This window comes from Arabidopsis thaliana (assembly GCF_000001735.4).
Source record: "Arabidopsis thaliana chromosome 1 sequence".
NCBI lineage: Eukaryota > Viridiplantae > Streptophyta > Magnoliopsida > Brassicales > Brassicaceae > Arabidopsis > Arabidopsis thaliana.
The window spans coordinates 21,124,589-21,150,309 of record NC_003070.9 but is presented as its reverse complement, the minus strand read 5'-3'; the positions used below and the strand labels follow the sequence as shown (position 1 = coordinate 21,150,309).

The following is a 25,721-nucleotide window of genomic DNA, read 5'->3' as shown; positions in this document are numbered from 1 at the left end:
ATCAATTATATCGTTGATCGGATAAACTACAATTCAAAATGTTCCTACAGCTATCGAGGAAGGCTATAAAATTTACAAAGGTTTCATTAATTACCAATAATTCATTTGGTGAATACTACATATTTTTCACCTTACAGAACTCACATGGCTACAAACAGTTGTCCTTGCACTCCAAAAACTCCAACAGCTCATCTAAACACCAACTGGAAGAAGCATAATTCTTCGAGAGCAATACGATCGAGATCCTTAATTCTCTAATGGCTAATGGCTTTTGTGAGAGCTGAAGCGATTATTTGGCTCCTCTCGATCCCTTGATCATCAAACATCGTAATTCCATTGTAGGTAAACTGTTTACGTAAATGGGCTAGAAATGCCTTACGGACATCTGGTCCGTGGAAGCTCGTGAAGACATTGTATCTCCAGGTGTGAGGTGAAGTCGTGAAGAAGACATTGTATCCAGGATCAGATAGACGTTGTTGGATAAAGCCTTTTATGGAGAAGGAAATGAGAAAAGTAAACTTATTACTACAAACAAACAAGTGGGCTCCGGTGCAAAGACCTTTTGGCATTGACTACAAACAACCGTGGACAAGGAAGTCGGCAGCTGAGGATATTGACTTCTCTGTAGCTAACTGGGTTACTTGGTTAGGTCCGGTTAACTGGATTCAAGAAACGAAAGTTAGAAATAAAACTGTTACAGTATGATATATTCATATATGTTTATAAACATTCAAATCTTGCTTAACAACAAACAGTATGATATAGTGCTTTATTATTAGTATTTACATGAACGCTAAAATATTATATTATACAAATAGTATGATCACAATATATCCATCACTTAGCCTTTGATTGCCTTGTAGCATCGGAGGCTGCACAATGGAAGATTTGACTCTGAATCTCTATATTTGTATGGGTTTGTACATTCTGGACCCGCACATCTTTCCCGCGGTGGAGGATAACTACTTCGTTAGCAAGGTGAACCATGTCAATTTCGGTTAAATTCACTTTAACAGCATTGCTTGATCCAAATGAGGTAATGAGTCTTTGCATCGAATCATACCTGTGTGGTGTAGAGTTGAATATACTTGGCAATCCAAGTTCTTCTGGGAAGGTTACTATGGTTCCTGAAGGACCCATCACCCACTTCACTGTGTCTGATCTACGGGCAATCGAGTCTGCAGCCTTCTCCTGCATAAAACAGATTGCAAACAATCGTAAGATTGATAGAAATGATCACACATAAGATGCTTTCATTCAACAGCAGCAGAAATTGGTTATACAGCCATGAAACCTTTCGAAAGTATCATTGCAGTTTATACCTTGGCCTTGTCTTCTTGGCGTTTCTTTATCTTATCTTCCTTCTTCTTTCTGCTAGAGTCTTGTCCCAGAATCTTCCTGATTGCCTCAGCCTACCGATGTGAGAAAGATTATGTAAGCATGCTCGTCATATATTTCGTTCCACTGAAAAAAGAAAAACAGGATCAAACCTCTGATTCTCTAGCTGCCTTTTCGACTTGCAATTTACGTCTCTGGGCAGCCTCAGCTTTCTTTAGTTGCTGATCAACCTCTAATCCATTTTCTTTTCGCTCTGTAAGCAAACAAAACAAACAAAAAGCTCTGAGTAGGAGAACAATTTGATAAGAACCTCAACTATAGCATAAATTGAGCAACTATGTAGGTCACTGAACAAAGTCACTAGGCCCTGCGATTGAGTCAACAATCTAACGTGAGTGCAACATAGCAAGTACCCGACTAAAAATTCAAGATTGTGATTTTAGTGATAGCCTCTTTATCTAATAACAAAAGAAGAGTAGATTAGATATTCATCAAGCTTACTTCTAGGTGGAGCAGGAGGTAGGCCACGAGGAAACTCGATAAGGTTTCCACTATGTCCAGAACGTCGACGAGTAGTCACAGTCATTTCTGTCTTAACTTCACTCTGACCTTCTTCAGCTCCTCTTCTAGTTCTCGCGCTCTTATTTTCTAGCTCAACATCTGAAACAGCCTCTTCTTCTTCCTCATCATCATCCTTGACATAATCAGCATCGTCAAATGCTTTTCCCATCTTATCCTTCTTGGCTGATTTTTCTGATGTTCCTACACCACGTGGGAATTCTACATTTTGTTTCATTACCTTGGAAAGCTTTTTATGTTTTCTGGTCCTGTCTTCATCGTCATCAACATCTTCTTCTACAGCCACAACTTTAGCCATTTTCATCCTTCTGAGAAATTGAATTTCTTCGTCATCATCATCAAGACTATCGAGTTCTTCATCCAGAACACGTCGTTTAGAAATCCGGTTGCTTTTACGAATAGGATTTGTGTTCGCTTTGCTATCTCGGGTATCATTACATGAATCTGATTTGCTTGCAGTGTCCAACGGTGTCCCTCTTAGTTTAGTCGATCGCTCGTTTGAAATTTCCTGTGAGTAAATAAGTAGACAATAACAAATTACAAATGTTGTAGCCTAATTTCATCAGAAAGACTGAAAAAACTCAGGCAATCACCAACACATACTTCGTTGAGGAAATGAGAAACATTTAGCATTTAAGAAAGGATTAACTACCTGGTAAGTCTGCCCAATCCCCAAGGCATCATCTGATGCATGGGACGACTTTGTCGAACACAATCCAATATCAGAAGCACCATCGGATGCTGATATTATATTTATAGTTTTTGACGAACCACCAAGTTTGAGTTTAACCTTCTTGATGATATTCTCATCAAAACCAGCTCGACGTTCTGTCGTGTCAATTGTGTCTTTCTTTTTACTAGGTACAAGAAACCCTTCAGTGGATGCAGTGCTGTGGCCTCCACCTTGCCTCACTTGGTTACTTCCTTGGAATGAACCATTCGTTGAACCTTCATCCGACTCCACTGCTTCCCTCTCTTCTATCTTATTCTCATTCTACAAACATAAAAGCCAATTTCTACACATATCAGTTAAAACAAGTCACACACATAAAAGTAGTAGACACATTAATATCAAATGTTCACAATGATCCAAAATGTTATTGATATGGATACATACATAAAGGTAGAAACTTTTACGGCAGCAGAGTAAAAGTGACTATTGTACATGAATACTAAAGAAGAATGAAGACGATACTTAGCGGTAAAACTATTCTGCAAACACAAAGCCACTTTCAATATCAGTTAACACAACTCGCGCATATAATAGTAGTAGACACATGAAGGGACCAGAAAGTTCACAATGCTCCAAAGTGTTATTGAGATGGATAGATAGATAAAGGCAGAAACTTTAACGGCCGTAGAGTAAAAGTGACTATTCTACATAGATACTAAAGAAGTATGAAGACAATACCTACCCCGAAAACTATTCTAACAAGTAAAAGAATGAATTTTTCATTGCAAAGATTGATATGTTTTTGGTTTCTTACATTGTCAGCGACTGGTGTGGATGGCAATGAAGAAGAATCCTGTAACTGTCGATCATTCCAAGGCCGACGCAATGTAGTGCTTCTCTTCTTCTTTGTTGCACTACTCGTATTACTGAATCCAATACCTCCAAGACTTTCCATAATTGTTTTTGTTTCACTCAAAAATCAAAGCTCCACATACCTAAGTCCATCAGATAATGAAATCAGAACATCCAAAAAAGAGAAGGTCTTAGCTAAATTCAGATACTTGACTGATAAATTTGTTATCAATTCAAGTTCATACACTAAGCAAGCATGTAGAGGATTGGTTTTAAGAATCATGTTTTAGAATCAGAAATCAAGTTGGATTGGTCAATTTAATGAAGTTTAAGGATCTGGGTTTTGAAATTGTTACCCAGTTTCTTCAATTCGATCAAAAACAACAAAGACAAAAGCTAAGAGCTCGAATAAAGAGGTCGATTAAACAAAATTCTATACCTGATTTAGATTCAAAGGATCGAACTTTGAGCACGCTAAATTGGAATTAGCGTTTATGGTTTATTGGAGTTGACGAAGAAGCTGTGGAACTTCACCGTCTTCACTCTTGTTCCTCTGGAGCCAAAGAAACAAAAGGGCGTAGGTTAGACTAATCTAAGCCTACTTGGTTAACGTTAGCGTTCACAGACAGGGTTTACCGCTAAACAGTAATATTTATATACTCAGGGCCTTATATTTCGCTTATTTTGTCGTAAATCGGCCCATTACAAAACTGCACTCTCCCTCACATCTCTCAAGTGTCTAACGATAATGTATGTTTATGTTATTATTATAGAGATTGCAAAACTTGAGAAGGTAGTGGTACGTGTACAAGCAATATATGTTTTGGTTTTTGTATATGTTACTTAACATTTTGGATTGAAATCTGAAAGTATGTTTTATTGTTGCATTGTAATGTGTTGTTTGCAAATAATTTAAAAAAAATAAAGAAACATAATGAGTTCATAGGACTGAATTTTCTAATATTTGATAAAAATGTTAGTATATATTTGTTTATGTTTTTTTGACATCTTTGAATCGAGAAAATTCGATCCATAGTCAATCTTTACTACGCGGGATAACGCGATTTAGTGGAGTCAAACTACGATGGGAAATATGGAATCAAATAGACTTAACCACTTGAGTAAAGGCACTTCCCCATTTATTTATATTTATTATATAAATTAAAGCATGTTTATATTAGTTTGACATACGTAAAATTTTCTATTTACAAAAGAAAAAGAAAGAGTTTTTCCCAATCCCAACAATCTGCAAAGAACTCTTTTAGACATGTACTTATTCTAACATTTATATGAAAACGTCTTAATTATTCAAATTACATACTCTAACTGTCGATTTTTATGCATAATTTCAAGTCGTTATTAACGGACGTTAGTCAATCGGGATATATGTTGACTCAGTTGTCACGTGTGTGATAAGTTGGCAATTTTTCTTTGTAAAACGACCATGTTTGGTGGTTGGTATTGTATATGCTTAAATTTGTAAAAGATCTAAGGTTTGACTAAACGAAGTTTACAAAGTAGAATCGCCACTTTGTTACACACGTGTCAATTAAGTCAACATTTGTAACAGTTGACTAATATTTGTTAATTTACGATTCTGAATACGCATAAAATCGAGAGTTGGAGTATCTAATTTGAATATTTAAGACGTGTGTAGAAATGAGCACTAGTAATAGTCGTTAGGGTATTTTCATGAGTATAAATTTCATGAAAAATAATATAAGAAATTAAAATCTAAATTATTTGTAATTTGATCAAAAATGATAACACAATAGTCGGAAATTGATTTTAGAAAAGTTAAATTATAATTTAAATAATTATTGGAATTTTAAAAGAACTATAAAATTCAGCGTTCAAGAAAACGGGTTATAAATTTCAAGAAAATATACAACTTGTTACGTTTACAAGTTCAAGAAAACTACTCACCCTATGAATTTAATAGATCTTGTAACTATTAGACCATTTCCATTAGAAGTTTTTCACAAGAGTTTTTCACAACTAAAAAAATAAAAATATTAAAAATGAAAGAGAAAGAAGGTAGAAAGTTTCTCACTTGAGAAACTATGAGATACTCTCTACAACTCATCATGACATTTCTCTCTTTATCATTAGTTCAGTTTTTAACTAAAATAAAAAAAATTAATCATATAATAAAACTTTATTTTTTTGTTTGTTTGGAAAACTCTTTGAATTTCTAATGGAGATGCTCTTAAAAACCTATTTGACTAGATAATAACCTGATGGAATTTGTACTTTTGGAATTTGGATTCAATTAGGAGATGAATAATGCATATCACGAAATGGAGTTGTTAATACTTTACTTGTTAAGAATTTACTGAAATAATTATGATTAATAAATAATGAGAGAGTAGGTTCCAATAGATGATTTATTAATTTTATGAATTTGTGTGCAAATTGTGTCAACTTCACTTAAAATGAGAAAAGAGAAAGGAGACCAAAAAGCGATGGAGAACGATCAACAATGAACAAAGGTATGGATTACTACCCAAAGATATCCAGTACTTTTTATAAATCCTCATTGATCTAAACTCTGGACTGTCAGAAAGAAACCACCAAGTTTAATAGTAAAACAACTACAGTACAAAGTGTTTAACAACATCACATAAAATAAAATAAAAGCTTCCTTAAAAGATCGCCAGCCGATGTGGTTGCTTGGCTTCTTACCAGGAGCCTGCAGCACCAGCAGTTGGGTTGTGGAATGACGAGAATTCCCAGTATGTCTTCAATGAGTATGGCTGTGAGACCGTCACGCCCTCTTCCGTGATCTTCGCTATCTGCACAGTTTTCATATTTTCTGTTATTACAATCCTTATGAAGAACTTCTACCAAACTAAACAAAGATTATACGAGATGAGATAACGGTAAACAAAACTTGTTATTAGAGACAAACCTGAAGCTTGTTAATAGCAGATCTGTCACGGTAAAGAAGCACACGCATACATTTCTCAAGTAGCTTGACACCATCTTCAAAACTCAGGTCTGCATGCCACTCATCACGAAGAATTGGCCTAGCAAGGTGGTTTCCAAATCCAGTGGCAACATGATCGTCCTCAAAACTAACACCAATCATTGACACCTAGAGAGAAGCAAATGGATCCAAATCAATAGTTACATTCATAAGAAAATTTTATATATGTGACTTGAAAGACTGAGACGTACCATTCCAAGGTAACTTTTCCCATTTTTGACGCCTCCAAGGACGAGAGTGTTCCACAGAGGGTTAAACTTGTTGCGACGGTTGTACATCACACGGGTCAGATAGTTGTGAATCTCTTTTGGTCCCAAAGAGTTACCATCATCCCACATGTTATCATTCAGGCTGTGTAAAACCAAGGGCTTGTGAGGCTTGATAATTGACAAGGAAAGATTAAAATATAAAAAAATTGAACCAAACGGATTCTTACGTGAGCTCATCAAGATAACGGAGAATCTCCTGAAAGTCGCTGATTTCTCCGCTGGCACCAAGAAGAGAATGCTTACCAATAGCCTTCACTCTCTCGATGTTCTTGTATCTTAAGGTTGATCCATATGAACCTGCATGCAAAAATTTGAAAGTGAGTTGATGGCACAATATCGTAATTTCCCTGGTGCATAAGTCCCAGGAAACCAGGATCACACCATTAGAACATAAAAGAATAATCCAAGCTACATAGATATACCATCAAAATTATTAACCGTACAAACAAATGACAGCTCTTACTTATTGTGAGTCGGTGTTAAGATATGAGAAATCAAACTATTTCAATGAACATAGCTAAGTACTGGTTGATGGTTGTAACGTTAATTCTCAGTTGTCATCTCTTGACCTAATTAACAATGGATGGCACACAGGGAACCGAAACAAAAGCAAAAAGATCTAGAAACAGTCAAGACTTTTCAACATTATTCTCTGGATCATTCATAAAAGAAGCCTCAATTCTTAGTTTACCCTAAATCTAACAATATTAAAGAGACGAAACAGGAACAACCAAAGAACTGTAACATTCTATGTTGGAAAGATAACGTAGCTAAGAAAACAAATGCAAGGGGGATGTGAAACTAATCTCATAAAAAACAAAAAGCAATTGCTTGTCTATATGTTTAGCCCAAAATACATATTATTATCAATCAAGCAGCTAATAGACATAACAAAACCTGTTCTGCATAATAGTGTTTGACCCTAATTCACTGAATCGTCTATAAAGATGCAAAAATCAAATTTGACCAAAAGAATCAAACCATACTTAAAAATGTAGCAGAAAAGACACTAGAGAAATGAAATTTGAAGGATTCATACGCATGAAACGAGCATATCTGAAACACATGATCTATTCACTGACTTGTGATGATCTCTCACAGAGAAAAAGAAACAGATTTAACCAAACAAACACCAAGAGAGGCAAAACAAACGATTCAAGCAATCAAGCTTATAACAGATGTAAATCTAAACATACATTGCAAAAATTTGTGCATACATTAAACCAATACAAATACTTAACCAAATAAAGAGCTGAAACTAGGAGCTGAGACATACCTCCCATATCAGAAGCCATCAAAACCCCATCTTTGTACTTGATTGCAACAATTGAAGTTCCAGTAACATATGGGTACCTAAACAAAAAACCAAAACAAAACCCTAATAAATTCAAAATCGAATCCCAAATTTTCTCAAAATCGAAAACCCTACATAAGCATAAGAGTAAGAGATTTTTACAGTGTTCTTTGTGATTCTTCTTCTGCGATCTTCATAGAATCTCCGTTATCAATCGGAACAGAAAACTGCTCAGAAGAAGAAACAAAATCAAAATCAGGAAAACGAAATCAAACCTAGAAGGATCAGAAGCAGAGATAGTAATAAGAACATTGAAGACGAGATTGATCTGACTTACAGTCGTCATATTCTCGAAAAATATCGTAGTGAGCTTTAGGTTCTTCTTCTTAAGATCTGATGGTTTTGGTTTTGTTTACCTCACTAAAAAGACTTCTGTGATTTCCTTTCGCTCAAGAAACATAGCGAATCGGGCCTGACCCGGTGTTTACCGGTTTAACCTGGTTATTCACCCGATCCGATTTGATCTCACACACTAATATCAATTTATTGGTTTAATACGGTTCTTTACCTGACCCGACCTGACTCAGTTTCACACGTAGAGGTGTCAAACGGGCCGGTTTATTCTCGATTTGACCCGACCTACCCGATCTCAACCAATATTATCGATTTAACCCGGTTACTGACATGACCCCACCCGACATTACTCAAATATCGGAAAGCCCAAGTCCAATACTGTAGTTCAAAATTGAACTCTGTGACTTTCTCAGTCTTCTTCTAGAATCATCTTTGCTCTTTCTCGTCGACTATTTGCTCGCCGGAGAATCTCTCTCAGAATGGCTAGGTCACCGAGCAAACACGGCCGCGATCAAACTCAGGTAACCATTTCTACTCGATTCATCTTTCTTACATGAATCTTCTCTAGCTAAAATCTCTGTTTACTCGAGAATGAAAAAGGAAAAAAATCGAAACGACTCGTGCTCCTTATCTCCACTTCGTTATCTAGATTTCATGGAGATTGTTAGTTCAACGAACTGTTGTACAATCGATTATGTATATAGACTAAGAACGAATTAGATGTTTACTTGCATCGTTTGGTTTCGAATTTTTTTTTCCAGGATTTCCAGGGATTTTTCAATGACTTGCAGGATTGGGAACTCTCATTGAAGGATAAAGACAAGAAGATTAAGCAACAACCTGCTAATTCGTCGAATCCGGTTCGTTCTTTTGTGTATATACAGAAGTGCTCTCATTTGTAAAACTTAATGCATCCTTATGAGATTCCTTGTTTTGAACTTTCAGAGTAGTGAGACGTTCAGACCAAGTGGGTCAGGGAAATATGACTTTGCTAAAAAGTATCGTTCCATTAGGGATTTGTCGAGTAGTTTGATTGGAGAAAGTCTATTGGATTCTAGTTCAGAGAAGGAGCAGGTACTTTCTCTTCTTCAAGCTTTGTTTTTGTTATGTGATATTCTCGTGATGCAATCTTTCTCATGGACCTCTCTTGGAATACAGGGTAATGAATTCTTCAAGCAGAAGAAGTTCAATGAGGCGATTGATTGTTACTCTCGGAGCATTGCTTTATCGCCAAATGCTGTGACTTATGCAAATCGAGCAATGGCTTACCTTAAAATCAAAAGGTTTGCTCATTGTCTGTTTCATTGGTTTTATTCATTCATCACTGTGACTCTTGTGTGTGTCCACTTGTCTTCCATTACCTGATCCTCTTTAAGCTATATTTTCTGACTTTGTAAAATGATTCTTACATTAGATATCGAGAGGCTGAGGTTGACTGCACAGAAGCTTTAAATCTGGATGATCGATATATAAAAGCTTACTCACGCCGAGCAACAGCAAGAAAAGAACTCGGCATGATTAAAGAAGCCAAAGAAGGTATCCCTCGCACCCATATAATCATTCATTCTGTTCTGTTAAGATACATACAATTTCTTTATTACATGTTGCTGCATATGTAAGGTGATTAAAATTATTCGCAGATGCTGAGTTTGCCTTAAGATTGGAGCCTGAGAGCCAGGAACTTAAGAAGCAATATGCCGATATCAAATCTTTGCTCGAGAAAGTAATATTTTCATATGCTTCTTTGCTGCATTTTTGCCAGGTTAATTTTAAATGCTTCACAAATACTTAACTTTTTGAATTTTGAGCAGGAAATCATTGAGAAAGCCACTGGAGCAATGCAAAGCACTGCACAAGAATTACTCAAAACATCAGGTTTAGATAAGAAAATACAAAAGCCAAAGACAGAAATGACTTCAAAGCCAGTGACCCTAGTGGCCAAAACGAACAGGGATATTGTTCAGCCTGTTCTAGGTAGCAATGAAAGTTCGGGAAAGAAGCTCATTGAAAATATACAACCTGAGGTATATTTCAAGTTTATTTTGTTTGATATAAGTTAAGTTCAAAAGTGCACATCTAAAAGGTCGTGTAGAATTAGTTTTACTAGTAAAGTTTGTCGGATATTATTATCACATGGAAACTTTATCTTTAGTTAGCATAGATGGAATTTTCGAGAGCTTATCTCATTATACTTGTCATGCTATCTTCAGGAGAAAAGCAAAGAAGGTTCCATGAAAATTCCAGCTATCACGGAAATTCTAGACAGCAAGAAAGTGACGCCTGGAAGCCAAAGTTATGAAAAGGAGGCGAAGCCTTCTGACAGAAATGGTACTCAGCCTTCTGGACCGGTAAGTAATGGTGGTCTAAGTGTTAAAAAGGTTGATGTGGTACAAAAAAATCCACTCTGATGCTACAAAACTTGTCCCCATTCTAATGTTACAGGAAAACCAGGTTTCTAAACAGCTGGAACTAAAGCCATCAGTACAAGAGCTTGCTGCTCATGCAGCGTCACTTGCGATGACTGAAGCTTCTAAAAACATTAAAACCCCAAAATCTGCTTACGAATTTGAGAACTCTTGGCGGAGTTTTTCCGGCGACAGTGCCCTACGAAGCCAATTGTTGAAGGTTTGAAATACCACCTGCAAAAAAATAAACTCAATCCCTAAATAACAGTGCAACTCACCAGGTTTGTAAATATATCAGGTCACGACTCCGAGCTCTTTACCTCAGATTTTCAAGAACGCCCTGACCTCTCCGGTGCTGGTTGACATAATCAAATGTGTAGCCTCATTCTTCACGTGAGTAAACTGACCATTTGCATTCTGGTTCTCCAAAAAATCTTGTAATAATTGGTGCTTATGGTTTCTTGCTTGTTGCAGTGAAGACATGGATTTGGCAGTTAAATACATTGAGAACCTAACAAAGGTTCCTAGATTCAACATGCTCGTCATGTGCCTTACCTCAACCGAGAAAAACGGTACTCCCTTTCTTCTTCATGTCATGTCAACGATCTTTAATATGATCAAAGCATATACATGTAGTGTAAATGACCTACATCATAACAATTGTGATATCTGATTTCTCTTGGTGCAGAGCTACTGAAGATATGGGAAGATGTTTTCTGCAATAAAGCAACCCCAATGGAGTATGCAGAGGTCTTAGACAAACTAAGGTCAAGATACTGCCTTAAACAGTAACTTAGTAGATGGCTCTTTTTAGTAGTGTACATGGTGAAGATTTTGCACACCCAGTAGGCCAGTAAGCATTTTGGATGATAATGAACCAGTTTTTTGTTCATATATTTACCGAAAGAACCGAAAAAACTTAGAATGTTAAAATGGGTATATGTTGCTCGGGGTTTTCTTTTGGTTTACATGTAAACTGTCAACTAATATTAACTCAGAAAAAGCTATTGTCAGTTTTCATTTCATCTAATGTGTATTGTTTGTTGCATAATGCATATTAGGAGAGTTCTATTTACGGGGTTAAGAATCAGAATCCATATTTTGCTTCTGCGATGATTGGAACTTAGAATAGAAACAATGGCTCTTCTATTTTCATAGAAGACATGAGAATTAAGAATCATGTTCTTAAGAATCGGATCTTTCTACTTTAGGATATAATCTCTCAAAGTCTGCTCTTAGAACAGAGCCAGAAGCAAGAATTTCGACCAATCGTATCGTTATCGTAATGGGATCTTTATTATGCTGGGCTATCTTTGTTTTATTCCGACAAGAATAAGCGGTTCTGTCTCATAGAATCTGTTTGACCCACCCTTTGCAAATTGCAATAGACATTGGAGAATCCAACCAAAAAGAAGTGGTCATTGTCAATTTTCAAATCAGATGCTAAGAAACAGAACAAAGAAGACAGAGACAAGAACAAGACTGTAGCAAAAACAGCCAACATTTTCGTAATTAAAAAAAAAAAGACATCATAGATTGATCAAGAACACAGCATTTTTCTAGGTAAGTTGTTCTTCATTAGCACCTGCGAACTCCTCGATAATGCTCTTCTTCTTGTTCATAATCACGTGGATCTTGGAACAGTTACACGCGAGATCCGAAGCTTGATCTATATGATCATGAACAACACCATTAGCATCTTCACCTAGCTTCCTTGAGATTACAATGGAGTTGATAACTTCATCGGTAGGGTGATAAACCGATAAAACTTCGAAACCTTCGAGATCACAAGGCTCAACGATTGGATAGAGAAAAGCTCTAGGTCCATGAGCGCTTCTCAGCATGAGCAAAGCACCAGGAGACATGTGTTTCTCAAGATGCTCGACCACCTTAACCTTCTCCTTTTTATCCATCCCTACAAGAGCAGCCAAGAACACAACGTCGAAGCCCTTCAAGCTCTCGGTTACATCCATTATATCAACAGTATGGAAAAACATACGTTGAGAAAGATCAGGATCAGACGAAACCAAACGAGCTGCTACCATATTCGCTGATGGGTCGATGTCAAAGTTATGAAAGATCGAGTCTTTGAGATGGGAAGAGGCAAGAACGACGGAAGTAAGAGGGAGAGGACCAGAGCCAATGAAAGCTACAGTCCTTGGAACAAAACCGTTTAGGTTCTGTTCGAGGAGATCAAACTCGAGCTTGCTTAGTTTGAGGTAGTTGTTGTAGTAAGGAAAAAGATTCAAATGATGAAGGGGGTTATCTTCAAAAGAGGTTAAGATTGAAGAGAAGTGATGCTCTAAGTAACCTTCAGCCTCACCACAGATTTTGATGAGGTTTGATCTCATCTCTTGGATGTTTTCAGACATCTTGGTGACGTCGATGTTAGGGTTTGGTGGTATGCATGTGGACACGAGCTGCTTGAAGAGAGTGTCGACATCTTCACAAGGCTTTAGGGTCTCAAGCTTCGAGATCTTTTCGTAAAGATCGCAGATCTTGTTTACGAGTTGGTCGTCTTGGCAATAACCCATGTCGACACTATGAGGTTTTACGAGAAAAGAAAATGAAAAGTGAACTTTTTTTCTTTCTTAAGAGTTATGTTTTTCAGGTGAAATGAAGTTTTTGGTGAGATGGTTTATTTATTGGCAGATTTGTGGGCTCCATAACATAGAATAAATATACTTTTGATTTCTTTTTAATACCCAGCACAATAAATTAATGAAGTGTTAATTTTTAAATTTCTTATCGTAACTCATGTCTTTTTATAAATGTTCATTTTTTAATGTTTTTTTGGTTTAATTATTAATGTTGAATTTAATATGCATGAATGAAAAATGTGTTGGACATTATTTCAAAATTATTACGTAAATTATTATTTCTTATCCTATAAATTTTGAAATCTCAAATTTAATATATTTAAATTTTATACCAAGTGATCGAGTACCATTTCAAGGTAAATATATACAGTAATACATAGGTAAATATATAACCATTTCAAGAAACAATAACATTGATGACCCTTATTATTTCATCTAATATTGATGACTCTTAGAAACAATATTTTTGAGTTTATTGGAAAGCTAAATTTGTAGGGATGATTTGGAAAAAAAACGTCGTTGACGATTTTGGATTGTTAATGAGCGCTGAGCTACATGTCGCATTCAAAAAAGATAAGAAACAGTGTTTTCACAAAAGGATCCTACAACCCAATGTAGTATACTGGCTCTACGGGGTGCATAGTTCTGAGATTTATTGGTCTTTATTTGTACCATACAAAAGACGAAAAATATGGTTCCAATTTCGAACCAAGAAATATGATTGATTCTATTTTGGATTGTTAGAGAATTTACCTAACTCAGTTCTACGAGATGCCCATTCTCGATGTTCATTTTTGCATATCGTATGCTAACTATTAACCTATAAAAAATGATGTTCAACTACGACGAACAAATTCAATACCATTGTATACGAGAAAAAATAATATCGGATATAACGTATTATCATATAATATTTACATTTTATGGGATAAAAATAAACTATTACGTGTGAATAATTAATCTTGAGAATAAAATTATGTAATTTTACCTCCGCCCTCTTAAAATTATGTACCTGATTTAAAAATATGTAGTTATTTTTCTAAAATACTTTATACATTACAATATCGTGAGTATATCTATCTCCTTATCAAATAATCAAAAATCATTTTATTTTAATGTAATCTAGGCCTAACGAGTCATCAAAACATGGGCGAGTGAGCCTATATACATCAAGGCATATAAAAATACATGAATACTTTTTGATACCATTAGATTTTATTAATAGGGTTAGATTTAAACTTTTATAAATCAATTATCTGTTCAAAAGGATTTCTCCAATAATATTCTGCGGTTCCCAAGAATTGTAGGTACGAAAGATTGGAGAGTTGTAGCTTTATGCATTATATAGAAGATTTTAGTGGCTACATAATTGACCATACATTATCACTATTCTTCTTATCAAAAACTTTTTGTGTATGAAGCTATATAAAAAGTTGTATAGGAATTAATTTCATAAACGGGACAGCTGAAGACTAGAACATGAACTGAACAATGGATTTGATTGATATTTTTTTTTACCGTATTAGTAATCGGTAAAAGTATATCATATGAATTGTAACCAATCATAAAACACAAAAAATAGATGTATTGAAAACAGTACTTTCATTTATCTTTCTTTTTAAAAGCTATTTTATGAAAAAAAATCCATTATTTTTTTTTAAATCAATTTGTGTTATTAATCGGATCTTAAGTTAACAATTAAAGTATTGCAAAGATGAGAATGGCAATGGCCGAAGATAGAGGAGGATAAAAATGACATATGTAATAATAAGTTAATTAGAAAACTACATTATCTGATCCAAAGAGTTTATGGGCACAGCTTAGGAACATTTTTTTGTTAAACAAAATTTAGAGTTGGAAGTAAATAATATTTGACTTAATTTTTTTTTTTTTTTTGGTGTTATACTATTATTTTGAAGGGGGTTTACGTCTACTAAGTACAAAAAAAAATATATTATTTTAAGTAATTATACCATTGCTTATAACTTATAAGATTTACTAATCTAATTTATGATGAACTATTATGTAATTCCAAATGTTCTTCTCGTCATATATATGTTTGAAAACAATATTAGAACTTTTATTTGATTTAATTTAGGTGGACGAGAATCTTATGTCAAAAGGACCATTTGGTTGTATTTAATTTGTCAAATTAACTTTACTTTATTATAACCCAAAATAAGTTATACTTTGGTGCATGTAGTTTGGTTTGGTACTCATAATGAGAGGTGACCAAGTTGAGAGACTATGCGACAGGATGTTGCCATCCTCACTGTTGGTGCACATTCGACGGATCCAATTATTTCCCATAACTTTCGTATATTTTACCAATAATCATTTTTTTATTATGTCAACTACTAAGTTAATCATTATAATATATGTTATAGTCCTGTAAAGTTCTGCCAACTATAAGTATGTATGTAGTATCTAACTTATAGCAATTCAATCAATAATTATATTAACTGCAAGATATTTTTTGTTCTGGTAAAGTGTAGAAAACAAAACTGCAAGATACAAAATGATAAGACTGTAAATAAAATTCAAATTTGTATGATAATAAAAATATATATATATATTCTTACACATCTTAAAAACAAATTAACAAAAAATAACAGAAATATAATATCATGCAATATTTAAGTCGTGTCATATCGTGTCGTGTGGTTCTATATTCTTGCTGATCACCTATCAGACTATCACTTCGATGTATTGTTGTGGTAGCTAGACGCCTCGTATATATCTGATTCGAGCGAGACATATCACATTATTCGTTTTCGTTGTACATGATTAATCAAAATCACATGCACAGAAGTCGCAGCTTATAGTACGTGCAAAAATACTCATATTCAACCTAAAAAGAGAAACAATGAGATTACAAGTTATTCAAGAAAATATATCCAACTTATATTAAACACTGTCTGATCTTGTACGTTAAACATTTACGTGTTAGTAAATATTAACTTAATTAGTACTAGTACATAACATATTATTTAATTTAAGATGAAATTTAGGTATGACACAACCATCAACTATATCTATAAAATATAAGTCATCGTACGAAATATGAAGACAACACATGCATAAACATTAAATTTGTATAGTTATTTCCACTTAAGACACAAAATTGTGACCATTCTGTTGCAATTAACCAATAACCTTTTCTCGGCACGTCCAAGCCACGCGTTAGCAATGGCCTCACACGGGTTCTTTGAAGGATGAAGCATGTTCATCGATGGCACGTGTACTCTCATTATTGGGCCTCTGAATCTAGGTGTGACCCAATAGAAAAGTCAACAAGCAGCTTTGGGTCTTAATATATAATGTTTGTAATGGAAAATGACGAAAGAAAAAAGTTTCTAACAAAGATGACAAAGTGGCCAACTTTTAGCATCGACTGGGTTGACGCGACTACTCGACATTGAATCTATTTCACTTTTTGGTATGTTTTTTTATGATCTAATCAAATATTATTGACCCCTCAATATCAACTGAAACAAAATGTCTAATTGCCCCAAAACCACATTGAAAACTTATAATCTAAATAGTGTTGTCTTTGGCATTTTCGCATTTTTGTAAGTTTTTTTTCTAAAGAGACTTATATGGATAAAGGATCAACCTCATGTATGTCCTCAACCACTCTAATTCGTAGTTAAAGTAGTGGTTTTCTTTGGACGAACATATCGTGGTATAGTGATGAGTGATGACTATTCCAACTTCGAACCTCCATATGATTTTAAAAACATTTTGCAACATTACGATCGATACAATTTCAAAATTACACAATTAACTTGTTCCATGTCATTTTTCACAACAGCTGAACAATAAAATGTTAGTTTGGACTTGACTACTTATAAAAAATCATAAAACCTAACTTATTAACGTTAAATTACACAATTAACTTATTAACGTTAATAAGTTAGGTTTTATGATTTTTTATAAGTAGTCAAGTCCAAACTAACATTTTATGATTACTTTTACGAAAAATTTATCAAGTTTGATTTCTTCACTAATATAATTATTTTGCTATTTTATTGTTCAGCTAATATAGTAGTCCAGTCCAAATTTTTGATTTTTTAAATACATTTACAAAAATGATTCCCTATATATTACGAATTGTTAAAAATATATCTAGAAAAAATAAAACGTTACATAAATAAAAACTTTACATTTTATGATTACTCCATATGCATTATATATACCCACTTTTGTTCTATCATCCGCTTCATTCAACTTTTATATTATTTATCTAACATACATGTCAACCTAATAATATATATGATTATAAACAATTAGCCTACAATGGGATAAGAAAAAAATGTATATCATAGAATATTTTTTTCTATATAATACATGTTATGTATATCATGTGCGAATTCAGAATTTATTTTTTAAATATTAATTGATAAGAATGTTGTGGTGGATTACGTGTCCAACTATTTATCTAAAACTGTTTCATCATAGATCATCAATAGTGCTATATCCTCGCACAAGGCAATTACTTAACAGTGCACTACAACGAAATACAGAACAATGGTTTCACTGAATCTTATTACTTGTAAGCTTATTAGAGGATTGTTGACGTTTACATTTGGTCATTACCGGGTAAGATTGGTTCAATACCTTATGTTCTTAACATAGAGCAAAAGTATTGGTTTTCTAAGGTAAGGTAAGATTCATTAACTAAAAGTATCTGATTTGATTTAATTTATTAAAAAAAAATCTATAAGATAAAAACAAAATAATATTTTTAAGGTTTTTTGTAAGTGAATAAGTTAAGAGAAAAAATCAATTTGGCGAGGTGAGCAACCATTTCATGAGCTAATCAATGTCTCATTTTAACATCCCTTGTAAGGAATATAAGAACAACTCCAACCTTGTATCTTAGCTAATTCTTAGCTATAAAACTGATTAAATTTAATGAAACTAACAAGCCTTAGCTAAGATAAATATCTTAGTTAAGATGTTTTCTTAAAACTAAGAAGAGTATATGTGTTGTGTTTTGAGTGGGTAGACATTGTTTTGAAACAGTTTGAATTGTTGTTTTTTAGGAATCCAATAGTTCTTAACCATTAGAGTAAAAATGAATTCAGCTTCTTCCTAACTTTTCTTAACTTAGTAAAAGTAACATTTTAATTTAAAATAAGGTTAAAATTGAAAATTAAAAACCAATTGGTTCTAAACCATTGGGGTTGCTCTAAGACTTAATAGGCATTTGAATATTCAAGAAAAGAACATTAAGTGAATATGACATAGAAAACTATCATGTTGACGTGTCGCTTTAAGAGTGATTTTCCACCCATTTAAACTATTATCCAAATTCTACTTAGATTATTTACAGATTTTATCATTAGTTTTAAACTTTTAGTACACATATATCACACAAAATAAAAAAAATATATAATAAAAAAGCAAATAATTAGGCAACTAATCTCCATATTTATATTTTAACAATTAATCACTAGAGCTTTGTTTATTTTATATTAATAATCTGTTTTTCAAAAAATTAAAAAGCCATATTCTTATCTTATATTAATATTTTTAATAAATTTTTTTTTTTTATAAAAATCTTTAGTCTGATGGGTAAATAATATTTACAATTATGTATATGTTTATATTTAAATGATAAAATATATTATACTTAAGATTTGGAACACTATAAAATCTTAACTTGAAACTATCAAATCCATCTTTGCTAAAAAAATTTGGATTTCTTATATTGAATAACAAAGAAATATTATTTTATACTAAAAATCTCGACATTCTTAAAACATACAAAACTTTCCGACATTTTTGAAACAAACATACCACTATTTTATCACATTGAAGCTTTATTCTATGTTCAAATATTTCATGGGTAAAACAATTCGTATACGAAATAGTCGCAAATTTTAAAAAAGCTTTTATTACATAGTTCATTTTATACAAACGCATCTTGGATTTTAGATATATAATAATTTTAACCATAATAATTTTACTTGAAACGGTTCTTATCTAGAAAATAGTTATGACCTCACAAAAACCAACTGTTTTGACTGAAAATACAATTTTTAAAACTCATGGACTTCGAATTTTGTGGGCTAGAAGAAGCCTAAAACTTACGAATTTGCTCCTAAATTTGGTAGGACTTTGACATTTAAACATTCAAGACAACCAACATAAAAAGTAATTTGAAACAAACAATTTGTACAATAAAACAAATGCAACTGAAATATTTGGGGCATCCATCAACGAATTCGTCTTGTCGAAACTCTTTTAGTCTATACAACAACTATGTCAAATGTATTGGAAAGAAATATTCCAAAATCTTCTAAAGCTTTCCAATAATTCCTTTCTGACTTGTCTTCAAAAGTTTCTTAGGTCATTTTCCAATCCATAAATCCATTCATTGTAGGAACTATCTAGAGCTCATAATTTGAAGTTTCATATGTAGACTGATCCTCCTCAGGACTTTCATATGTAGACTGGTCCTCACGAATTTCATAAGTAGACCTGTCCTCAGGACTTTCATATGTAGACGGGTCCTCACGACTTTCATATGTAGACCGGTCCTCGGGACTTTCATTTGTAGACTGATCCTCATATATTTCTCCAGATTGATAAGTCTCATAGAAGAAGTTTACCCCATTCACAACATCATAAACCATAAGTCCAACCCGTGCGCCAACCCAATTCCCTAAGGTACTTCCCACAAGATAACCGAATCTACCAAATCTCTGCTCACCTACGTACCCTCCTGAGTAAGCACCAACCATAGTTCCAGTACCACGCAAGAACCCTTCAGTTAAAGTCCCTCCAAAGTAAAGCGCTTCAAAGAAATCCCACCCAGCTGCTACTATTGGTCCTATGATACGTTTCGCTTGCCGCGTCGCCAGTTTAGCCGCTTTTTCACCTGCTCTCTGCCCCTCTTTGGCTGCTTCTTTTGCAAGCATGCCATTATCCAATGCCTCGTGCAAGGCTTTCTCAATAGCGACGTTCCTGGCCTTCTCTACATGAATAGATCTTATATTGTAGAAATAAAGCTTCACACCTTCTTTAACTGCACATGCTAAAGTCCCTGAACTCATATCAAAGCAATTCAAGAATGTAAACTGTCCACTCTTTGATGCAGCTTCTTGTCCAACAAGTTCCCGACATTTTTCAGCTGTTTACCATATACAACAAAGATAAATATATTCAGACAGCCATTTGTATGAACAACCCACAAGTAACAAATTTTAGTCCTAAAGGATATTTAAAGACTAATCAAAGCACAGTTATCTAAACAAAAAGTATCAGAAACCATAGCAAAACAGGATTATGCAGCATAGCAAATGAAAAAAGCTAATTTCGCGAATTCACGATCTTCCATATATAAGATCAGCATGAGTGACCAACAGAGAGGTTCCAAGAAAAGGGCATTAAGTAATTTAAACATCAAAACACTAACACATTCATCAATTCAAGTTCAACTAAACGTACATTAAGCTATGAAGAAGTGTTGAAAATGTCAAATATAGTCTAAATTCTAGTCATTAATCTCATCTTAGTGTCCAAATCTTCCATTATTACATAAATCAGATGATGAATTTTTTAAAAAAACTTCTACTAATCAGATCAAAGATAGAGTACTAGAAGTTTAGAACCAAATCGAGATCTCAAACATCAGTTCCGAACTTCCAGGAACAGATTCCTGAAAAGGCGATACATTTACAACTACCCTGAAGTAGAAATCCAAAACCCATTTATGTGAAATTATCCAAAAACACCAAACGCGAAAATCATGGTCAAAGAAGAAACAAGATCGAAACTTTTGCGGAAACAAAATCTAAGTACCTGTCATACTAAGAGCGATTAATCCAATAGCAAAGAGTAGAAATTGAACCCTTCTACTTCGGAAGTCCATGGCTTTTCAATTCACAATCCTGAATTCTTAACCGTAAAAGACCAATTCTGAAATTGTGATTAAGAAGAACAAAACATTTGAGTGTGAGGAAGGTTTCTGGAAACCATAAGTCAGAGGGAAGGAATATTCAAAGACTCCAAAAGCCATGTGGATATGTCGGTTCAATCCCGGTTTAATATGAAATTTATTTAGTTTATAGGTTTAACTACATTTTAACCCGCGGTACACCGCGGGACAATTTATCTTTGTAAAGTTAGTATAACTTTTTTTTGCAAATTGTATCTATTTATAAAATATTTTTATTTTATAGTTTACAATTGTTATTAAGTAACGTCCTGACAAACCCGTCCCGCCAAACCCGTCCCGTAAAAAAACCATTTATTTATATTAATGTTGATCTTATTTATGATATGTTTATAAATCATTGTCTATATATTTTTGTCGATGCGGGACGTTGAACCCACACATTTTTTGCCAATTGGTTAATATATGTTCATTTTTTAAATTTTGAATCATAAAATATGACGGAAAAAGTAAGATTTTTTTAAACTCTATATATTATATAATGATGTTAAAAATTGTGATATATCAAATTTTTTATAAGTTTAAATATTAATAATGTTTTATAAATTTTAAATATATAAATAATAATATTTAAAAATTAATATGTTTGCTTATAAGGTAATGACATAATAACTCTAAAAGAAAGGATTTAAAAGATTTAAATCTTTAATTAAATATTTTCATTAATAAATAATTAATGTCAGTGACATGACATTGTAAATAAGTTCAAATACAAAATTTTATTTATTTAAACAAAAGACGTTTAGTAAGAATAATATTTAGTTAACAAAAAACTTTGTTTTAAAATATTGTTAACAAATATGTTTATGCTAATTTTAAGGATTGATTTGAAGTTTGTTGGGATTAAATTTGATTGATAATGTGATTGACAATTTAAATAAAGAATTTAAAGTAAAATTAATTATCTTGGAAAAAAGATTTAATGCTGATGACATTAGATCGTAAATAAGTCGAAGTCCAGGATTTATTTGCTAAAATGACTGTAAAAATGTATATATAGATTTGCTAACTGACCAATCAAACATTTTTAGGTAATAATAACAATTATGGTAAATCTGTATCTTCTATGCAATAAATAAAAGCTTTTGAGGAAAAAATTACGGTGTAATTAGAAAAATTATGTAATATATTTTTTATAAAGCACTAAAAATAAGTGAGTTAAAAAAAAGCATTAAAAATAAGATGTCAAAACAGCTAATTAAAAATAATAACATTTACACCAAGTAAAATAAAGTGTTATAAGATAATAAAAAATAATATTTATTTATCACATATTAATATATTATCTCTATCCATCTAGTTATATAATAATTATAAAAATGTTAGGTTTATTGGAGTAAACTATAATTTTATCTGCATTTCAATTAGGATTATTTACATAAATATAAAGATCTACTAGGTAGTTTACCTGAACTATGTAACGATGAAATGATTATTAAGTAAATTTTATTGTAATTTTAGTTATAAGATATAATCGATTATTATCTAAAATCTGTATGTAATCTTACAAGGTCAAATCTATGTAAGTTTTTTACAAAAATTTATATTTTTTAAACGAGTTCCTTGATTTTAAAACATATTAGTGATTGATTTTGTTATTTCCAAATCCGTATTTGTGATGGACTAAAAAAGAATCCATGTTCTATAGCGAAGATTAGAATAGGTTTAGATCTAGTTAGGACTTATTCTGAATAATTGTTTTTATTGATTTTTCAACTTATATAAGAAAAATGAAACACAAGTTTTACCAAAAAATTTTGTAGAATACTTTAGTTGATTTATATTTAATTGAATTGACGAAGTTGAGAAGCTTATATTCAATTGAATCTGTGATGGAATCAAAGAACATTTGAGTCAAATCTTATGTCAATAAAGATGGAGTAGGGTTCACTGGTTTGATTTTGTTTTTGTACAACTTATGTATATATACTTTTAAACTATTTGAATCATAGATTTTTAATATTAGCATTTATTTTATGCAACAAATGATTGAAAGCAGTAATTTACTTTTTAACTTAAAATGACAAAAAAATCATTAACTTTTTGTGAAGAGATTATAAAAATATACAAATTCCATGATTTGGGTCAAAATGCAAAGCCATATATGTATAAATTCGATATGTGTATAGGTACGAAACATATAACAAAGATTTGTATCATATATTAATGTTCATGATTTATATTATATAGCAAAACTTATATATCACTTATTTCATAAATATATATGCTCTTGTGAATTAATTGCTTATGTATATTATAGACACTTTAATACTGAAATATATATATATATATATATGTAAGTGGTCGACAAACAAAAAAGATATATATAACTAACACAATGATACCATTTGTAATTAGTTAAGTAAATGCATGAGTTATATAATCAATTAATGAAAAGGTAAACAATGCATTGAGAAATATCAAGGTGCACATGAATAAAAAGGTATACACTACATGAGTCTTATAAGAATGACACCAAAAAAAGTGATGAAGATGGAAATGAATAAATAACGAACAGATAAGGAAGAAACAAGAAGACATGGAGCAGAAGTTCCACAAGAAGACATGGAGTGATTGGTTGTTGTATTCAGATCTATCCTTTCACATTTCTTATGACACATATGTAAGGAGCCACAAAAAAAATAGAAGCCCAACTTTTTTTTGAAAATGCTTAATAAAGACAACAAATGAATTAGTTAGAAGCAGGCATTAGAGGCACATGATTTTGGATATAGAAGCCCCTATTTTCAAATTTGTTTTTATTTTTGCAAAGTATTATTTTATATTAAGTGTTAATGCACGAATTAAACAAGTACGAAAATGGGATCTCTAGGGAAGGAAGAAGAATCTTTCTATTAATGACGAGCCCGCGACTTAGGCGAATAGAGTAAGAACGAGCCGATTGTAGATGAAAGACGAGCTTGAGGCCGGAAGAACGAGCCGATTGTAGATGAAAGACGAGCTTGAGGCCGGAAGAACGAGCCGATTGTAGATGAAAGACGAGCTTGAGGCCGGAAGAACGAGCCGATTGTAGATGAAAGACGAGCTTGAGGCCGGAAGAACGAGCCGATTGTAGATGAAAGACGAGCTTGAGGCCGGAAGAACGAGCCGATTGTAGATGAAAGACGAGCTTAAGGCCGGAAGAACGATCTTGATAGTAGATGAAAGACGAGCTTGAGGCCGGAAGAACGATCTTGATAGCTGAACCTTGTAAAAGGCTGCCTACGTACCCTTAGAAAGGGATCAAGCCACACGTAGTTCATATCGCGATAAACGAGCTAGGTCATTACTGGAGGAAGGTCGTATGTCGAGTTAGGCAGTTTTAGGGATGATCCGGCGGATAAGTGACGAGTTGAATGGCTTCTCGAGACGTGCGAGTAGGTTAGTTACTTTGGGCGGGCAAGTTGGCGAGACACTTCGGACGGACGAGTAAACGAGCTACTCAGGATGGATGGGCAAACGAGGTACTTCGGATGGGTGAGCTGACGAGCTGCTTACGGGCGAACTGATGAGTTACTTGAGACGGACCAGTTGACGAGATGCTTCAGACGGGTAAGCTGACGAGACGGGCGAACTAAGAGCTACTTGAGATTGACCGGCTGGCGAGATACTTCGGACGGGTGAGCTGACGAGCTGCTTGCGACGGGCGAACGGATGAGCTATTTGAGACGGACCGGCTGACGAGATGCTTCAGACGGGTAAGCTGACGAGCTGGTTAGACGGGAGAGCTGACGAGCTACTTGAGACGGACCGGCTGACGAGATGCTTCAGACGGGTGAGCTGACGAGCTGGTTAGACGGGAGAGCTGACGAGCTACTTGAGACGGACCGGCTGACGAGATGCTTCAGACGGGTAAGCTGACGAGCTGGTTAGACGGGAGAGCTGACGAGCTACTTGAGACGGACCGGCTGACGAGACGCTTCAGACGGGTGAGCTGACGAGCTGGTTAGACGGGAGAGCTGACGAGCTACTTGAGACGGACCGGCTGACGAGGCGCTTCAGACGGGTGAGCTGACGAGCTGGTTAGACGGGAGAGCTGACGAGCTTCTCTTTGTCTCTAAGTGTCCTCCCCCCCTTTGACAAGACATGCTATTCCGTATTTATAGCCTTCTGCGTGTAGGGCATTCCTCCAGGGTTTTGACGAGCCTACCCTCTTGACTTAACATTCTGCTTAGGCCTTTGACTTGGATTTGGGCCTTGGGAAAAGCAAGCCCAAATCTAACCCCTAACATTAAGCCCCAAATCTTTTTATTTGGTATTGGGTTACAAATATTATAAGACCAAATCTGGTTGTAGTTTCAATAACTTTTTAGTAAATATTGGGTAATTAATTAAATTTGTTTAAGAATCTCTATTACCAAGACACATTAGCATGATCCTTTTAGAAATCACACATATTTAA

At 33.8% G+C, this 25,721-nt stretch overlaps 5 protein-coding genes and 1 pseudogene across 10 annotated transcripts; 1 reads left to right on the top strand and 5 right to left on the bottom strand.

Annotated features, from left to right (window-relative positions):
- Window positions 1-47: 47 nt before the first annotated feature.
- On the bottom strand, window positions 48-557 carry AT1G56470 (annotated as a pseudogene). The gene has a single exon.
- Window positions 505-4,074, bottom strand: AT1G56460 (HIT zinc finger and PAPA-1-like domain-containing protein; the record flags this gene model as incomplete). Of its 3 annotated transcripts, NM_001198322.1 has the most annotated exons (9): window positions 3,882-4,071; window positions 3,405-3,585; window positions 3,205-3,294; window positions 2,570-2,911; window positions 1,840-2,425; window positions 1,491-1,591; window positions 1,323-1,412; window positions 1,064-1,191; window positions 505-962 (listed from the first exon to the last, which is right to left on the bottom strand). In NM_001198322.1, the coding sequence occupies exons 2-9, from the start codon at window positions 3,543-3,545 to the stop codon at window positions 842-844; spliced, it is 1,599 nt and encodes a 532-aa protein (NP_001185251.1). In that variant the 5' UTR covers window positions 3,546-3,585; window positions 3,882-4,071. The 3 variants fall into 3 exon arrangements, with proteins under 3 accessions (NP_001185251.1, NP_176041.2, NP_001320733.1); NM_104524.4 differs by lacking the exon at window positions 3,205-3,294 and having other exon boundaries at window positions 694-962; window positions 3,882-4,058; NM_001333782.1 differs by lacking the exon at window positions 3,205-3,294 and having other exon boundaries at window positions 838-1,191; window positions 3,882-4,074.
- A 1,777-nt stretch (window positions 4,075-5,851) lies between these two features.
- Window positions 5,852-8,677, bottom strand: PBG1 (20S proteasome beta subunit G1). Its single transcript, NM_104523.4, has 7 exons — window positions 8,332-8,677; window positions 8,157-8,221; window positions 7,977-8,053; window positions 6,868-6,997; window positions 6,623-6,782; window positions 6,354-6,539; window positions 5,852-6,237 (listed from the first exon to the last, which is right to left on the bottom strand). Exons 1-7 carry the CDS (start codon window positions 8,338-8,340, stop codon window positions 6,124-6,126), a joined length of 741 nt encoding a protein of 246 aa, NP_176040.1. The 5' UTR covers window positions 8,341-8,677; the 3' UTR covers window positions 5,852-6,123.
- On the top strand, window positions 8,666-11,795 carry TPR5 (Tetratricopeptide repeat (TPR)-like superfamily protein). Of its 2 annotated transcripts, none has more exons than NM_001333781.1 (12): window positions 8,666-8,869; window positions 9,140-9,208; window positions 9,294-9,422; window positions 9,507-9,631; window positions 9,763-9,884; window positions 9,989-10,071; window positions 10,160-10,372; window positions 10,559-10,696; window positions 10,791-10,973; window positions 11,052-11,146; window positions 11,228-11,325; window positions 11,442-11,795. In NM_001333781.1, exons 1-12 carry the CDS (start codon window positions 8,828-8,830, stop codon window positions 11,543-11,545), a joined length of 1,401 nt encoding a protein of 466 aa, NP_001319255.1. In that variant the 5' UTR covers window positions 8,666-8,827; the 3' UTR covers window positions 11,546-11,795. The 2 variants fall into 2 exon arrangements, with proteins under 2 accessions (NP_001319255.1, NP_176039.2); NM_104522.4 differs by having other exon boundaries at window positions 9,110-9,208.
- Window positions 11,796-12,032: 237 nt separating this feature from the next.
- Window positions 12,033-13,475, bottom strand: NAS4 (nicotianamine synthase 4). Its single transcript, NM_104521.3, has one exon. It carries the CDS (start codon window positions 13,285-13,287, stop codon window positions 12,313-12,315), a length of 975 nt encoding a protein of 324 aa, NP_176038.1. The 5' UTR covers window positions 13,288-13,475; the 3' UTR covers window positions 12,033-12,312.
- Window positions 13,476-19,370: 5,895 nt separating this feature from the next.
- AT1G56423 (uncharacterized protein) lies at window positions 19,371-21,398 on the bottom strand. 2 transcript variants are annotated; one of them, NM_001333780.1, is made up of 3 exons: window positions 21,166-21,398; window positions 19,864-20,494; window positions 19,465-19,809 (listed from the first exon to the last, which is right to left on the bottom strand). In NM_001333780.1, the coding sequence occupies exons 1-3, from the start codon at window positions 21,233-21,235 to the stop codon at window positions 19,752-19,754; spliced, it is 759 nt and encodes a 252-aa protein (NP_001322304.1). In that variant the 5' UTR covers window positions 21,236-21,398; the 3' UTR covers window positions 19,465-19,751. The 2 variants fall into 2 exon arrangements, with proteins under 2 accessions (NP_001117508.1, NP_001322304.1); NM_001124036.2 differs by having other exon boundaries at window positions 19,371-20,494.
- Between the last annotated feature and the right edge of the window lie 4,323 nt (window positions 21,399-25,721).